The sequence below is a fragment of the Ursus maritimus genome, unplaced genomic scaffold, assembly GCF_017311325.1.
Source record: "Ursus maritimus isolate PB19 unplaced genomic scaffold, ASM1731132v1 scaffold_14, whole genome shotgun sequence".
Taxonomy (NCBI): Eukaryota; Metazoa; Chordata; class Mammalia; order Carnivora; family Ursidae; genus Ursus; species Ursus maritimus.
Window position 1 is genome coordinate 41,587,817 of NW_024423786.1, and position 17,655 is coordinate 41,605,471.

The 17,655-nt window shown below is 50.7% G+C and overlaps 1 protein-coding gene and 1 pseudogene across 1 annotated transcript; one reads left to right on the forward strand and one right to left on the reverse strand.

The window, feature by feature from the left end:
• Positions 1–314: 314 nt before the first annotated feature.
• Positions 315–9,179, reverse strand: LOC103675122 (annotated as a pseudogene).
• A 2,777-nt stretch (positions 9,180–11,956) lies between these two features.
• LOC103674874 (serine protease 42) lies at positions 11,957–17,345 on the forward strand. Its single transcript, XM_008703863.2, has 5 exons — positions 11,957–12,234; positions 13,094–13,250; positions 13,643–13,905; positions 14,807–14,967; positions 16,419–17,345. Exons 1-5 carry the CDS (start codon positions 12,213–12,215, stop codon positions 16,653–16,655), a joined length of 840 nt encoding a protein of 279 aa, XP_008702085.1. The 5' UTR covers positions 11,957–12,212; the 3' UTR covers positions 16,656–17,345.
• The last annotated feature ends 310 nt before the right edge of the window (positions 17,346–17,655 follow it).

Consider the following 17,655-nt stretch of genomic DNA (forward strand, 5'->3'; position numbering starts at 1 on the left):
CGGAATTTCTGCACACACGCACAGGGACACGCACGGGCTCAGGGGCGGGGAGCCAGGAGTCCCAGATTTGGGCTGCGGAGCCGGCCCTCTCCCTCCTGTGCACTTGGTGGAAGGAGTATGTGCTGGGACGTGTGTAACTTGACACACGCAGCGCTTCCCCCACGGGAACACACACAGCCTCACCAGCCACGACACACGGTGACACACAGCGACACACGCTGGCGGCCGGCTCCCGGGGCCCGGCCCTCCCTCGGCGACGCGCCAGCGATACACACACCGCCGCCTCTGCGCTCACACCCACATTCCGGGAGGAGTCACGCTCCCGCCGCGCTGCCGCGAGCCGGCCCGCGGCGCTTCTGTTCTGTTCCCTTCCAGCGCCGGGACCGCAGCGGGCGGGCCGGGATGAGCTCACGCCGCCGCCCCCCGGCCTCCCAGCCTAACTCGCTCCAGATGCCCGCGGCGCGGCCGGCCGCGCGGCCCTCGGGCGCCCCCTGCAGGACGCGGCGCGCGGCTGGGGGCCGGGGGGCTGGGGGCGCGCCGCCCGCCGGAAGGGGAGGGCCTCGGGCCCCGAGCCCCCGTTCCCCAAGGCCCGGCCCGCAGCCCGCGTTCGGAGCCGGTGGGGGCGGCCGGAGCGGGGGCTGTGCCGCCTGCCCCCGCGTGCTTTCCGGGTCACTGGCCCACGCCCCCTCCTCCCTGGTCGCCCCGCTTTCCTGTGCCGTGTGCCCCCCGCCCCCCCTCTCGACTGCCCTTGCCCAAACCTCGGGGTGCGCCCTCACCCTCCCGGGTTCCCCAGGGCGCCCGGACCCTCGGCCAGGTAGGTGCTGCGGCTCAAGCCTCCCGCCCGCGGCCCCGGCCAGGCCCTGCCCACTCTTGTTCCTCTCGGAACAAACACCCTAGTTTCTACTGGGAAAGCAGCAGGGGCCTGACCACCGCCTGGTTTTAATAAGGAGCTGGTATTTCCCCGAAATCGCGGGCCGGTGGCTGACCTCACGGGGATGACGGCTGGCGCCGGGCCAGGGGGCGGGAGCCGGCTCCCGGGTGAGCCCCTGACGCCTGGTCTTGCGGAGAAGTCGGGCGGAGAAGGAGGGGCTCCGAGCGGTTTCGAGTCCCAGCTCAGCTGCGGCTCCCCAAAACTCTGTCCGTCTTTCTGTCTGCTGTCGCGTACCCTGGGCCAGTACTGCCAAAACCCCTGCCCAGGGTCCCGCTCTCCCTCTGCCTCCTTGCGTGACCTGGCAAAGGGCACAACCTCTCACCAGGCCTTTCCTCCAGTGTAGGATGGTGCTGTTGTGGGATTAGAGAGGGGACCAGCGACAGAGAGCCCTGGACCCCAGCAACAAGTAATTTTCACAGGGCGGGGGAGGGGGCTCTCGGGAGCTGGGAGGCGGTGTCAGAGTTCAGAGCAGGGTGGGGGAGGCAGAGGTAGGGCCTGGGGAATTGTCAGCCTGGGGTACACAGGGACTCAGGTGTTCTAGCAGAATGACAGTGCTCAGTGAAGGGTCAGCATAGGGGCCGGGGAGGGTGTCAGGGAAGGCTTTCCAGAGGAGAGGCGCCTGAGCTGAGGTGCATTTGGTCAGGTGGAGACATGGTGGGGGGGGCAGGATCATTAGGCCCTGAAGGGGTGGGGTGGGTGGGGGACAGAGTGGAGGAGAGTGGAGCTAAGGCATCTCAGCGGCCAGTGCAGTGGCTGCCCCGGGAAGCCCTGTGCAGGGGAGGAGCCCTGGGAGCGGCTCCTGAAATCTCATCTGTAAATGAGGGACAAAGATGGAGAGAGCCAGAGGGGGACCCACAGTCGGGCAGAGGGACAGAGACCAGGGGCCACCGAGGGAGCAGGGAGAGAGAGAGAGAGAGAGGAGATTCATCAGGCAGGTAGGCAGGAGGTGGGGGTGTCTAGTGGCTGGAAGATTTTGTCCACTCTGGGGCCTGCGCTTTCCAGACGCTTGGGCCTCTCCTAAAATAACGGTGACTAATACTCATTGAGCACGGCATGTGCTGGGCACTGCTCTAAGCACTTAGAGGTATCAACACATTCTCCCTTCGCTACGATTCTGTTCGTTCATTCATTTCGCAGATGGTCATCGAGTGCCTACCATGTGCCAGACGCGTGCCAGGTGCTGGGAACACAGCAGGGGCGAGACAGACTGCCCTCATCAAGTTTACATAGGGAAGGGGAGGACAGTAACTGTCTACGTGAGTAAAATATAGAGTGTAGTGGAGAAAATCAGAGGCTCAGAGGGAAGACTGGGTGGGTGGGTGCAAATTTGAGAGGGTGTCCTGGGAGAGCCTCACCCACGAGGTGACATTTGAGTACAGGCCGCATCTGGCTCACCGCCCCTTAGCTGAGTACGGTGCTTACAGAAGACCGTTTGCAATCAGTTCCATGATTGGAAACACTTAACTCGGATAGTATCCCCCCTAAAAGAATTCCATTCTTCTCCTCCGTAAACCTGTGTTACCAAAAAAGAAAAACAAAAAACAGTCCTCGGTTGTTACTATATTTTGAATTTCATCTATAAATATTTTGCAGAAGCTTGTTTTCTCTGTTTCTATGTCAGTATGTGTGTCATATTCTCGATTTTGTCTCTTGGCCCACAATGCCTAAGATATTTAGTATTTGGCCCTTTATAGAAAACGTTTGCCGACTCTGGTATAGACCCAGGAGGGGAGGAAATGAACTGTCTGGATGTCTGGGGGCAGAAGGAACAGCCAGTGAGGCACGTCAAGGAGGCCAGTGTGGCTGGAGCCCCACGAGTGAGGAGGAGGAGGGATGAGAAAGGGTCAGAGGAGCCTGGGCCTATGGCGAAATACTGATTCCTAGGTATTTTTAAAAATGTGTGTCGCTATCGTTAATGGAATATCTTGCTTTCTGTTATATTTTCTAATTTGTTATTGCTGCAGGATAGAAAGTTACTGATTTTGTATATTGACCTTTTCCCCCAGCCCTCTTAGTCTATTTTCTTATAGTTTTATTAATTTTTCAGTCGGTTCATTTGGAATTGTTGTTGTTTTTTTTAAAGATTTTATTTATTTATTTGACAGAGAGAGAGACAGCCAGCGAGAGAGGGAACACAAGCAGGGGGAGTGGGAGAGGAAGAAGCAGGCTCCTAGCAGAGGAGCCTGATGTGGGGCTCGATCCCAGAACAGTGGGATCACGCCCTGAGCCGAAGGCAGACGCTTAACGACTGAGCCACCCAGGCGCCCCTGGATTTGTTTTAGAAGGCAATTCTGTCTTCCGCAAATGATGCCTTTTCTATCTTCCTACCTATATAGGAAGAAACTGAGTTTCTTCCTTTCTTTTCCTCTCTCCATGTCCCTTCTCCTTGCCTCCCTATGCTCTCCTCACCTCCTTCCTTTCCCTCTTACCTTCCCTTCTCGCCCCTCCCTTCCCTACTTTTCCCTTCTAGTTTCCTCCCTCTCCTGCTGTTTCTTCCTCCCCCTTCTTTCCTACCCTTCCCGCATATAAAATGAGAATTTAAATTTTCAAAAGAGCCCTGATGAGAGGTATCTCCATCATGTACCTCTGATGGCCTCCCTGGGGTAGGGGCATAGGGCTTTGTCCCCAGACTGGGCCTGGAGGTGGATGTGGGGACCGAGAGGGTCATACACAGACTCCAAAAGGGGAAGTCAAATGAATGCCTATAGATCAGAAGATGCTCTGTAGTAAGGAACAGAACACTGATGTCAAGCGGCTCTGAGGATACAGGAGACTGGCGGATGGCTGTTCCTCAGGAGTCTAGAGGTCAGGTGGCTTCAGTGGGTACAGCCAGGACCTGTATTTCACTCCTCTGTGCTGTGCCATTCTCAGGACCAGAAAATGTGTCTTTCAACTTTGTTCTCTGTTTCAAGATTGTTTTGGACATTTGGGGTTCATGAGATTCCATATGAATTTTAGAATGGGTTTTTCTATTTCTGCAAAAAAAGGCATTGAGATTTTGATAGGGATTGCATTGAATCTGCAGATCGCTTTGGATAATATTATCATTTTAACAAGACTGCATTAAGTCCTCCAATCCATGAATATAGGATGTCTTTCTGTTTAGTCTTTAATTTCCTTAAGCATTATTTTTATAGTTTTCCATGTACATCCATAGTTTCCTTTCACCTCCTTGCTTAAATTCATTTATTCCTAAGTATTTTATTGTTTTTGATGCTGTCGTAAATGGGATTTTTTTTTCATTTCCTTTTTGATTGTTCGCTGTTAGTGTACGCACCAGATAATGCAATAGATGTTTGCATGTTGATTGTGTAGCCTGCAACTTTTCTGAATTTGGTTATTATTGCTAACAGGTTTTTCCTTTTGTGTGAAATCTTTATGGTTTGCTATATGTAGGATCATGTCATCTGTGAACAGAGATAATTTTACTTCTTGTTAATTTGGGAGCCTTTATTTCTTTTTCTTACCTAATTGCTGTGGCTAGGACTTTCAGGACTATGTTGAATAGTGGTGAAAGTGGCCATCCTTGTCTTATTCCTGATCTTAGGGAAAAGCTTTTAGTCTTTCATCATTGAGTACGAGGTTCACTCTGGGTTTTTCATCTATGGCCTTTATCATATTGAGGAAGTTTCTCTCTATTCCCAGCTTCCTGAATGTTTTTATCATGGAAAGGTGTTACATTTTGTTAAATGCTTTCTTGCTTCAGTTGAAACACTAAACGGTCACCTTAAGGAGAGTTTTTTTTATTATCCCTCTCCTTTTCTATGTATTTCTTGTTTCTTTGCATGTCTTGCAATGTTGTCATTGAAAGGCAGACAGCACGTAATATGTCATAGCAAATCTGGACACTGGTTCCGTGTCCCTCTGTCCCACCCCAGACTCGTGGTGGTGGTGTTTATTTGGTCATTTGTTTATTTGTTTAGTGACTTGGGTATGATAATTCTGTGAAGTCTACTTCCCTTTCATTTTGCAGCCTCATATCCCTGCTCAGATTCCACCCCCCCCCCATTTCCCTGGATCGGCAAAAGCCACTCAATGGTAAATGGTTGTGTGTAAGCTCCTTTGGTCCGTTTTATTTTCCCTGTTTGCCGTTGGATATGTGTGTGTATCTTGGAGACGGCTCTCACAGCTTAGGGAATTTACTTTTCCCCTGCATGTCCGGCCAGACACTAGTAGCTTGGAACTCCTTATCCATTCACTCCCAAGAATGCAGTCTTGTGCACAAAGGTATGTGCACAGTGTTTTTGGCTCTCTCTCGCGCTCATTTTCTCTGTTACACTTCGAGCTAGTCTGCTGTTTTACTTTTTTGCTGCTCATACTGTGAAACTATCAAACCCTCTCTCAATTGCTCATCAGGAAGATCTCTGTTTTTAAACAGCTCCGTTCGGCATGAATTTCTCTACCGTCTGTTCCAAGTAAATTCAGTTATTTCAGGCAGAGCTGAGAACGCACCCCTCCTTTCGGCCTGCCTCTCCTCCTGGGCAGAATGTTTGCCCTGCTGCACAGAGCTGAGGACGGGGATGGCAGCCTGCTTTTCCTGGAGTGAAACTGCTCTGCTCTGAGTGGGTACCAGGGAGAGGGGTGCAATCCATTGGTCTTCTCACTTGCCCTTCCCAAGGTGGAAACTCGGCTCTAACAGCGAGCTGGGGCGGGGCAACTGGAGCCCCAGGATTCTCAGCCCGTGAGGAGGAGCCAAGTGAGGGAAGGGAGCTCCAGTCCTCTTGGGCACGTCTGTTGGAACAGGGCTTCTGCAGATGGACTTGGGAGGAGAGACACCAGCTACCTGTTTCTTCTGAGGGGAAAGCTTGGCTGGGCGAGAAGGAGATCCCATCGTCTTGGCCACTTGTCCAGAGTAGAGTTCCAGAATAGGGAGCTAAGGCAGGGGGGAGGAGAGCTGGTCATGGCTCAAATGCCACAGACTCTTGCTGTTCTTACCAAGTTTTGTCAATTTTCTCGTATAAATATTTCTGTTTGGTATGCCCATAGGGCAATTGCCAGAGACGATTGCCAGTTGTGTTTTTTAAAATGATTTTCACCAGTTAAGTAGCTTTCTCTCTAGGGAGAGAATCAACCAAGTTTCTCACGAAGCCATTCTGGAAGTCCAAAATCAAAGTTTTTTGTTTTTTGTTTTTTTAAGATTTTATTTATTTATTTGAGACAGAGAGACAGAGAGATCACAAGCAGGGGGTAGGGGCAGAGGGAGAAGGAGAAGCAGACTCCTTGCTGAGCGGGAGCCAGACGTGGGGCTCGATCCCAGGACCCCAGGATCATGACCTGAGCCGAAGGCAGATGGTTAACTGACTGAGCCACCCAGGCGTCCCCAAAATCAAAGTTTTAAAAATTTTTTGAAAAATTTGGTAATTTTCAAGATACTTTTCTTCTTTTCTCCTTTCTTTTCTTTTTTTAACTAGGCTCCATGCTGGGCTCCAGTGCAGGGCTTGAACCCACAGCCCTGAGATCAAAACCTGGGCTGAGATCAAGAGTCGGACTTAACCGACTGAGCCACCCAAGTGCCCCTCAAGGTATTTTTCTGTTATTGGTTTCTAATTTCTGTTATGATCTAAGGATGTATTTTGTATAGTCTCAGTTCTTTAAATTTATTACCATTTGTTTAAGGGCTCATAATACACTCTATCTTGGTGTATGTTCCACGTCCACTGGGGGAAAAGAAATGTATTCTGCTGTTGCTAGGATAGAGCATTCTATAAATGTCCATTAGGTCTAATTAATGGCGAGTGTTTTGCAGATCTTATATATACGTACTAGTTCTCTGTATACTTGTCCTATCAATTATTAAGAAAAACATATCGAAATTCCAAATTCTAATTTTGGTTAGACTCTCTTTTCCTCCCTGCTCTGTTGGGTGAAGCTCTGTTGTTAGGTGTATGCAGGTGCATACACGTTTAGACTTTTGTTTCTCATTCTGTAATTAATGTCTGTTTATCCCTGATAATATCCTTTGTTCTGAGGTTGGCTTTGCCTGATGGTAATATAACCACTCCTTCTTTTGATTAGTGCTTGCATCATATATCATCCTCTATCCCTTTCCCTCTAACCTATCTATGTTTTTATATTTAAAGTGGGTATATAGTTGAATTGTGATTAAAAAAAATTCCAGTCTGACAATCTGTTTTAATTCATGCAATAGAAGCATTAATTCATTTAATAGAACATTTACCTTTAATGGAAGTATTGATATTGTTGGATTGAAGTCGACCATCATGCCAATTGCTTTCTATTTGTGCTATCTCTTTTTCTCTATTCCTGCTTTCTTTTAAATTAATGGAGTATTTTTTTTATGATTCTATTGTATCTTTGCTATTGTCTTATTGATAGTTATTTAACTTTTTTCCTGGTTTCCCTTGATTTTATATCTTTAACTAATTGCCCTCTTCTTTCAGACAATAGTATCTGCTTTTTAGATAGTGCAAGGACCTTATAACGGCATCCTCTCTATTCTTCTTTCTCATCCTGTATTCGTTTTCTCTTGCTGTCTATCTTATGGTAAAGTCCCTTTGATGATAGCTAATGTTTTTTAAATCAGAAGTTATGTCAAGCTGCTTTATACAGTTCTCATGCTGTCAAAAGTTAAAACAAGCAAGATATGCATTCCCACACACATTTGCAGTGAATGCATTTCCTGAGCTTTCTGCTACAATTCCAGAAGCCGATTTCGGACTTCTGTGTAAGTGCTGCAAAGGAAATTTACATGGTTCACAATGTACATGTTTCAAAACCCATTTACCTGGGCAGTGGGGGAGCTTCTACCTAAAACTTCAGTGAAATGACTAATTTGGAAGGTAATGACATAACAAAGGCAAATATCCAGAGCAAAACCGAAAATAGCTCAATAAATGCTTTCCAAGTGAAGGATATGCTCAAAGCTGTATGTTCACAGATGAAGATCAGCATTGGGCAGCACTTATCTGCATGAAAAGACATTTTAAAAGATTAAATGCATAAAATGCCATTACAGATCCCCCTTACAGAAAATTCACAATTGATTTTGATGATGGAGAACGCTAATTTTGAGCCCAATTGAATAAAATGTTATTCTCCCCAAAATTCTTCTCATTAGATTTGTATTACACAATGTTACATCTAATTACTATTATTATTATATTTTGGTGGAAAATTTTCCTCTTTTTACGGAAGCTTACATAATATCCTCCCTTGTACCTCAAAATCCTAAACTATTTGCTATCTGACCCTTTTTAGAAAACATTAATTGACCTCTGAACTAGAGCCTTCAAATATGTTCATTGTAGTATGTATGTATGTATGTATGTATGTATTTATACTAGGTTAAGAACTTTATTAACCTTGCTCCCAACTTTATTCCCAGGCCTGTTCAGCTTAATTAGCTGCAAAGAATGAATTGTGTCTAAGCAAAAACCAAAAAGAGCTGCAATGTCCAACAGGCTTGGGCTTAAGCATATTAGAGACCTCGATTTTTATCAGGTCCATGAACAAAATTTTAAAAAGCAGTCATCATTATAAAACAGCAGCTCCCAGTCACTTCTTCAAGTTTTTGCTTCTTTTTTTTTTTCTTTTAAAGATGTTTATTTATTTATTTGACAGAGAGAGAGACAGCCAGCGAGAGAGGGAACACAGGCAGGGGGAGTGGGAGAGGAAGAAGCAGGCTCATAGTGGAGGAGCCTGATGTGGGGCTCGATCCCAGGACTCTGGGATCACGCCCTGAGCCAAAGGCAGATGCTTAATGACTGAGCCACCCAGGCGCCCCCAAGTGTTTGCTTCTTTAGAAGTTGACTCAATGCAGTTTGCTTCATTCTTGAAAACTTCACCAAAAGTCCCCAGAAGATCTGGAACTTCATCATCGTCATCTTCCCCAGTAGCACGTGGTGTTTCTCCAGCCACAGGTTGTGTGGGCGGAGCTTCTCCCAGTCTCCAACGAGTCACGCCGTCTGCGCCAAATTGGTTTAAGGTCCTGGGTAGCATTTCTGTTGGCTGCTTTGTCTCGGCACGGCCTGAACTGGTGAGAGTATTTGTTGCCAGAGACGCCTGCACTTCCGGGGTTGTTAAAACAGATCACTGTTCCTTGGTTTGCAACATATTCAATTCTTCAATACCAGAGGTATTGTTTACCCCTAACTTCTTGAAGGAGAACTGAAGTTTTTTTATCATCTGCTGGAGCTGTTCTATGAACCACCTGCTTCCTTCGCTGAGTAGTTCCTTTCCCACCCATGCGCACTTGTGCTTGTAGCTTGGTGAGTTTCTCCTGGTTCATGGATAGTTTCTTTCATCTTTTTGGAACAGAAATGGGGGGGCGGTAGGGTTGGCATTCAGGGTGTCTCAGATGGACCAGCTGAGATTGAGATTGGGTGCACATGTGCAGGGAGGCCAGATGGCAGCTAGGGAATGTTCATCTTAGTATTTAAAATTCCCTGTGTGATGGCTCTGGGCGCCTGGGTGGCTCAGTCGGTTAAGTGTCTGCCTTCTGCTCAGGTCATGATCCCAGGGTCCTGGGATCAAGTCCCACACTGGGCTCCCTGCTCAGCGGGGAGTCTGCTTCTCTGCCCCTCCCCTGGCTGGTACTTTCTCTCTCTCTCTCTCAAATAAATAAATGAAATCTTTGAAAATAAATAGATAAAATTCCCTGCGTGATGGTTCTAAACCCCACATCCTATCTGAATCTAGTTCTGTTGATTGGTTTGTCTCTTGATAGCATGTTGTTAATTTCATTGTGTGTCTCATCATTTTTGGTTGAAAGCTAGTCATTCTGGATAGGTGAATAGAGACTTTAGTAAACAGTATGTTCATGGGGCACCGGGGTGGCTCTGTCAATGAGGCGTCTGACTCTTGATTTCAGTTCAGGTCATGATCTCAGGGTCCTGGGATCAAGCCCCATGTCGGGCTCCATGCTCAATGCAGAGTCTGCTTGGGATTCTGTCTCTCCCTCTCCCCCTGCTCTTCCACCAGCTTGTACTCTCTGTCTCTCTAAAATAAATAAATAAAATCCATGTGAATCATAGTGAACAAACACTATGTTCAGAAGTAGGCATGTCTTCTCTTTAGTAGAGAGTATTGAGACAATCATGCCAAGTTTTTTTGTTGTGAGGTTACCCTCCATATGTACCAGGCTTCACATTCGTACGTTATATTTTTTGCTTGGAGTGGTGGCTGACTTGTTGGATTTTTTTCTCAGTGTCTGTTCTGCATTCATCTGTCAGTCTTCTGTGTGCTTATGTGTCAAAGAGGATGTCTTTCCATGCTTTTATCCCCTTCCCCCCAGCAGCAAACTGCCGTTACTGTTCCTGGACACTTGCTAGCCTGGTAGTGGAGGGAGGACGCGGGGCATTCTTTGTTTTCCTGGCTCAGCCTCACTGTTAGGCAGGTACTATATTCTTGGCTCTCAGAGATGAGGCCTTCTCAGTGATCTTGATTCTCCCCCAGCATAGGAGATCTCTAACGATGTGGCTCTATCTTTAGGGGTAGACGTTATTTTATGTTCTCTTTACCCAGATATAGTACGCTTTAACTTGTACCCTGAAAATGACAGGTTTGTGCCCTTCACCCAGTTGCATAAGGTGACAGTGGTGCTGGTGGCAGTGGCTGCTGCTGCTTTGCAGCGGCCTTCTTTTAGCTGGCTGGTGGGATGGGGGAAAGAGCTGAAGGATTCAGGCCAGACATCATGCCTTTTCCACAGCAGCTCCTGCTTCCCTCCTCAATGCCTATACTGTAAGCAAGGCTTTCTCTGTTCTCTTGCCCTGCTGCTAATCTTTCTCATGGACAACTGATGGGAGTTTGTAGACAAGGCTCTATGAGTGGGTGCAAGCTCACCTTGTGTCTGCAGCTCCTAGAAGTTCTAAAGTCTTACACTGGCCCACACTTTGCATTTGACAGTTCATTAAAAGAGAACAGGCTGCCACAATAGATGTTATTGTGGAAACGAAGAATACAAGGATTGTGAAAAGGGCTTATTTCTTACTGCACTGATGATTTTAAAGAAAGAAAATGGCAATCTTGAATTTTAACTTCTTGGATTAAAGACTTCTCTGATTTCCCTAAAACAATTTCATGTACTGTATAACTACAGAGTTGATGCAGTTGAAAATAAGATGTAGTATCGATCTTTTGGGTTGCTGAGTTTCAACATATATTGAAGTAACAGCTTCATCAGAACTCTTAAAGAAAAGTTAGGGCATTAGTCGGGAAAGAGACCCTGAAAATTTAAACGGGGGCACATGTGGATAGATTTAGGACACCCTCATCCTCGGCCACATTGAACCTCTCTTGCCAATAGAAATATTGCCTCCTCCCATTTGATAAGGCTGGTCCTCTTTACTTTAGAGACACTGTACTGACTTCATCTGAGGACATTATATTATAAGCACATGCCAATTCTTTACTTGTATCACCCCTGCCAGGCTTCACTGCCTCTAGACCTAGTAACTGGAGTAAGATCCCAGCATGCTGTACCTTTGGACAGGTACAAAGTATAACCCAGGAGGAGAAGCCTTCCTTACAAAAAGAACTGCAAGAGTTTGCTCATCTACATTGGAACAAACCAGAGGTATATGATAGGATTGGATTCTAAGGACTCTTGCTTGATTGGGGAGGTCTGGGGCCACATTTAGCAGGAACACACTTACCAGAAATTCTGAACTCAGTTTCCTGGTTCAGACAGGTGGGCATGATTCCACATGTTGCAGACTCTACATGCTGGTTGTTCTAAGCCTGAACTCAGTGGTGGACCACACTCAAGGAGACTGATATGCCAGAAATTCCTTGGCTTTATATAGAGAAAGGAATGCAAAGAGTTAGAGAGTGGAGAATACTGGAATGGTTTCATGATGTATGAACTACTCCTTCACTTCTCTGACCTCCAAGAAGGCCTTAGAGAATAACCCCTTCACCAGGACGTTGAAACATACACTGCGAGGGGAGCATCCACATCCCCCAAAACACCGTGACTGGCTGTCCCATTTTGGCCAGGGTAAAGTGGGAAGTACTGCAATTCAGAAGGTGTGACTGTTGTTTTCTCCCCGACTTCAACAGGGCTGCTGAAGCCCAGAGAGGCAGAGGCCTAGCAGAAGCCTTTAGGCCACAAGACAAAGCACATGGCGTCGGGATGGATGCCAGGGACCAAGTGCTAAGAAGAACAGACTTGCGGGTATCTTTGGTGGTGGCTAACTTTTTAAGGCGCCACTATTACTGAAATAGAACAGCAGCCTCCTCCTTTGTCTAAGCTACTTCATCTGTAGAGGCCCCACCCCCAAATCTCGGTCTGGTGGGTGAAGCCCTGAGCCAAGGAACCAGTATGGAGAATCAAGTCTCCTCGGGTAATGCCCCGCCGCCGAGCCTCAACAGCTGCAGCTCAGGGGCCACCCCAGAAGGGGCAGGGCCATCGGGCGGTTTCCCTGAAACTGGGAGGTCCCTATCAAGGGCAGTTTCCTCTGAGGCACCCTAACCCCTCCGGGCTGGGCGGGGTTCAGCGGGACTCGGAGCCGAGCGAGGCCCCCGGGTGAACCCGACGGCGCCGGGTTTCGCACTCAGGCCCCTGGCGCGAGGGGCCGCTATTTCCGCCGCTCGCGCGCCTGCGCGGACCCGTCCACCTGCCACCGCAAGAGGCGCCGTGGGAGCGCGGGCGGGCCCATGGCGTCCCGGGGCGGCGGCTCCTTGGGCCTCCTGCTCTGGGTCCTGCTCCTCCAGCCCTGGCGGGGTGGGGCGCAGGGTGGGTCCTTGCTGCCTCCACCCTCCCCGGCGCCCACCTCCGCGTCGTCCTCGGGAGGCGACCGCGAGGGCCCAGGCGTGAGCGTGGGGAGGGCTGAGGGACCATCCGCGACCCCCGGGCCCCAAGAGCCTGACATACTCTCCCAGTTGGTGGAACTAATCCCAGGTGACGCCTGGCGTTGGGAGCCTCGAGGGGGGCTGAGGCCTGCGAGTGGGAGCCGGTGCTCGGGGGGAGTCTGGGGGAGCCCCGAGGGTCTGAGGAATGCAGCCCCACTGTGGAGTCTGAGCCGGACGCCATGCGGCCTTGGAGGTCTGCAGGTCCAGGGCCTGGGGACTCGGCAGCACGGCCCTGGAGTCTAAGAGGCCGTGGCCTTACCCCCTTGCTGTCCGAGGGGCACCTGGTGCTCTCCTGGGAAGCCCGGGCTCTGTTTCTTTGAGGTTCTTCCTCCCACGCTGTTCTCACCCCAGGGTGTGGCCAAGTAATTGCGAAAATCTTGGGAGGAAAGGAGGCCGAAGAAGGGAAGTGGCCTTGGCAGGTGAGCGTGCGGATCAACGAGAAACACGTGTGCGGAGGCTCCCTCATCACACAGCAGTGGGTGCTGACTGCCGGCCACTGTATTTTAAGGTGAGGAGTGACAAGTGGAGACAGAGTTCTGAAGCCAGCCCCGCTCTCCTCAAATACCCATTAGGTTCTGATGCCCTGGCAACTTGACAAAACCCAAACCCAACTCAACCCAACCCAACCCAACCCAGCCAAAGCACGCACACACACCGAAAACAGGACGGATTCTGCACTGGTCCTCTCGTTACTAGGAATACTAATCTGGGGGAAAAAACCAATTGTTTGGATGAGCAAACCAATGTTGAGAGTCGTTAAGGAGGGCTGTTTGGTGATAGGGCGGTAGAAAGAGCGGTGGGGGAGGTTGGCGCCCGGCTGGGAAGCATCTGCAATGTGCGGAAAAGGCACAAGGGATGCTTCCCAAGGTCACTATGAGGCGCATGCGCTCTCTCCCACAGCCGATTTCGCTACAGTGTCAAGATGGGAGATCGGAGTGTCCATAAGGAGATCACCAGTGTGGTGGTCCCTGTCCGGAACATCATCGTCCACCCTCAGCTCTCAGTAGTTGGAGTCATTCAAAAGGACCTTGCCCTTCTCCAGCTCCTCTACCCTGTAAACTTCACCATGACCATCCAGCCGATATGCATCCCTCAGAAGACTTTCCGAGTGGAAGCTGGGACCACGTGCTGGGTGACCGGATGGGGCAGAAAAGAAGAATATGGTGAGACTGCGAGGCAGGTAGCATACTCAGGAAGAGGGAGGCAGCCCAACCCTGAAGGAGGCAAAAAGGCTAAAGAGAGGGACAAGCCTGGCAGACTGCCTGGCAGAGGGGGAAGGGGGCCTCAAATTTAGCAGCCGCCAGGGTAATGGCTCCTGACTGGCTTGAGCCTAGAAATTGGTTGAGGTCTTTTATTGCAGCACAAATATTTCGTGGTAGCCGTTTAGGAAAGGCAGGGGGCCTGGGAACTGGAGCTGCTCTCAGGAGAAGAAATAGCTGGGTGAAGTCTCTTTCTGCAGATGTGTGAGGGACTGCGCCTGGCTGGTTTGGGGGTATTTTTTAGCTTTCCGGGGGATGGAGCCAGAGGCTTTGGAGTTCTCTCCAGGGTGGATTTCTGCTCAGCGGGTGAGGGGTTGTTTGCCAGTCAGAGCAAGTACTGGCCTTGCTTGTCAGGGAGCTTCCTGTCCTTTCGGGTGGAGGCAGAGCGCGAAGGTCTCTGCTGAGGAGGCTGGAGGGCCTCCTAGCTCGGGGAAGAGGCTGGATTGGTAACTTTGGGGCATTACCCATTCGAGAATCTGTGAACATGCTCAAAAGTAAAGACATGTTACTGACGCACAGGATCCCTGTCACTAGGACTATGGGTACTCAGAGTGACAGAGGCTTGATTAGCATTTCTCCTGCTAAGAGGCCTTGCCCCCTACCTGTCGGGACTGGTTCGGCTTTATGCTCTCTTGATTTTAGTTCTTACCTCCTTTTCTCCCCATGTCTGTTTTGGGCCTCCGTTTCCTCCAGTGTCAAACGGGGACGATACCCACTGCCCTGCCTTTTCCAAAGGGGATTCTAGGTGCTGAGGGGCATGCTGTCCCCCTGTGCACAGCCACCCCCTGAGCTTCTTCCCTTGTAGGCGGCAGCCTCATCACAGCTGTTCTCCATGAGGTCGACCAAGACATCATCCACCACGAGAAGTGTAATGAGTTGATTCAGAAAGCCATGACAACAAAGAGGAACATAGTACTGGAAGGGATGCTCTGTGGCTATAAGGAAGCTGGAAAGGATTCTTGTCAGGTAACTTCATGGACCCTTTTCCACCTCCACGTGGAGGATGTCCCCCCCACGCTTCCTCGTTCCCAAGCGCCAGGGCCTGGGGGAACTGCCATCTCCTCCGTTCGCTCCTTAGTTAAGGAGACTCATGGGGAGAACCCCTCATGGCTCCCCTGAGCTGGCCTGGCTCCTTCTAAAGGGAGCCGCCCTTGCTGCCTGGCCCCCCCCAAAGGGAGCCGCCCTTGCTGCCTGGCCCCCCCCCCGCCAAGGCGTGGGGAAGTTGGGGGCGGGTCGTGCTAGCACTCTAAGTTCCTTTATGGAGTTCCTCCTCTGTGGCACTTCCCGTGTGAGCCACAGGAGCTCCGTTCACCCCCGTCACAACCCTGCCACGTAGACATCAGACCTATCACACAGCTGGGGTGAGCTCGAAAGGTGCGAGCTCAGGGACCCTGTGCGTGGCTGCCGGACTCCCGGGCCCACCATCTTCCTCTTGCTCCGAGTGCCTTCTGGAGGAGGGGGCGTTTGAGCTGGGCCTCAGAGGATGAGTATTTGGATTTTGTGGAAAAGCGTTGTAGGGGAGGGAGCAGCATGGACAGCAGCTCCGAGGTCTGAGGGAACTTGTCATGTGTAGGGCCTGTCTTCCAAGTCGGGAGCAATGAGGTGACCAGAGAAGAGGGCTGGGGTCGGAATCCGTGTGGCCTGGAGCGCTGGGCCAAGTTTCTCGACGCCATCCGGGCAGGACTGCAGGCTAGGTGTTTGTTCCCATCATCTAGCCGATGATGCTGCGTCCCAAGCAGGAGCTGGGGCGGGGAGGGGGGGAGGAGATGTGTCTGAGGTTGAATCATGAGTTCTTGGTGACTGACTGCTGGGGGGGGTGCGAAGGAGAGGTTGGGAGGGCTCTGTGTTTCTGTCTGAGCTGGTTGGTGGGGGGCGGGGGCACCAGAGCGGGTCTGGGAGAGGACACGCAGGGTTCTGCCTCAGATGGGGTGTATATGGCATGTCTGGGAGTGGGGCGTCAAATATGGCGGGAGCTGGCTATATGGGTTAGGAGTTCGAGAGAAACTTTAACTTTAAGCTAGGTGAATGGATTTAGGGGGCTCTCATGCAGAGGTGATATTCAAAATGGTTAACAGCCACTATGGTTTGGGAAATGACTGGTCATAATATTCTCCCAAGGATATTAGAGTTTTCCCATTAACTTTCTTTCTTTCTTTTTTTAAAGATTTTATTTTTAAGTAATCTCTATACTGAGTGTGGGGCTCAAACTTACAACCCCGAGATCAGGGTTGAGCCAGCCAGGTGCCCCTTCCCATTGACTTTTCGATTCTCAATTCTTGTATGCACAGAAAGGTGGGCCTGTAGGTCCCTGGGGAGGGTCCCCACGTGCCTGGCCGCCCAGGGCCTTACGCTATAGTCAGCCTGCTCTGATGTGGGCGGCCTGCCATTCCTGCGTTTGTTTCTTTCTCTTTCTCCAGGGAGACTCTGGGGGCCCTCTGGTCTGTAAATTTAAGGACGCGTGGGTCCAGGTGGGAATCGTGAGCTGGGGCCTTGGCTGTGGTCGTGGAAATGTGCCTGGAGTTTATACGGATATTGCTACCTATGCTGAGTGGATACTCGATGTGATTAACCGGGCTGCCTCTTTGTATCCAGCGGGGTTCCTCATCCCACTTCTGTGCCTGCTGCTGCCCCTGGGCGTCCTGGTGGCCCCGTGATCACCCCGGCCCACCCCCCTCCTGTTGCCGAGTCTCGCCTGGGCCTCTCCTCCGACCTCCCACTCCTACTCAAATGCCCTCTCCCCCAGTTCTGGTTGGCACCCACTGACCCTGTAGAGAGCCACACAGTAAGAGCGGCAGCAAGGCTGGAGCCCCAGAAGTGTCCCAGCCCGATGCCCCAGTACCTGCGTCGGCCACACGCACACCTTGGCTGTGCCCTGCCTGCCTGGAAGGAGGGAGGTCAAGCATCCCAGCCTGAGAGCCAGCCGACTGGCCAGCTGAAGTCCAGGGCTTCCTTGCCATCTCGGAGAGCCCCTGCTGGAGACGTCACGCCAGGAGCAGGGAGACAGCATTGGACCTCAGGCTGTCACCTGAGACTCTGACAAAGTGGTCAGCTTGCTGATGGTGCAGAGAGAGGGAGGAGGCATCACCAGGTCCCTGCCGAGGTGTGAAGCCTGGGCTTTCCACATCTGCCGGGGTGTCTGGGGCTGGGAGACTTGTCCCTGCAGCCAGCGTGGATCCAGCCGTGCGTGGCCAGCCTGTGCCACACAGGCCCTCCTGGGGCAGCCCCGTGATGGGGTCCCCTTCCTCGGTCCCTAGTGGCCCCGCCCAGGCTCAGTCCAAGTTGTGTGGAGGCATTAAGGAGTGTGGAGATTTCAGATGGCAACTGAATAAATGTTTGGAGTGTCACTTGTGTGTTCTGTATCTCTCCTGGTCTGGGGTGTGGGGACACTGAGGAGAAGTTATCTCCTGTTTAACTTAGGAATGTGTTCATGCTGCTTTTTAAACTCTAGAGCGAGAGGGGGGCACCTGGGTGGCTCAGCCGTTAAGCGGCTGCCTTCAGCTCAGGTTGTGATCCCAGGGTCCTGGGATCGAGCCCCGCATCGGGCTCCCTGATCAGTGGGAAGCCTGCTTCTCCTTCTCCCCCTGCTTGTGTTCCTGTTCTCTCTGCCAAATAAGTAGATAAAATCTTAAAAAAACTGAACAAGACTCTGGAGTG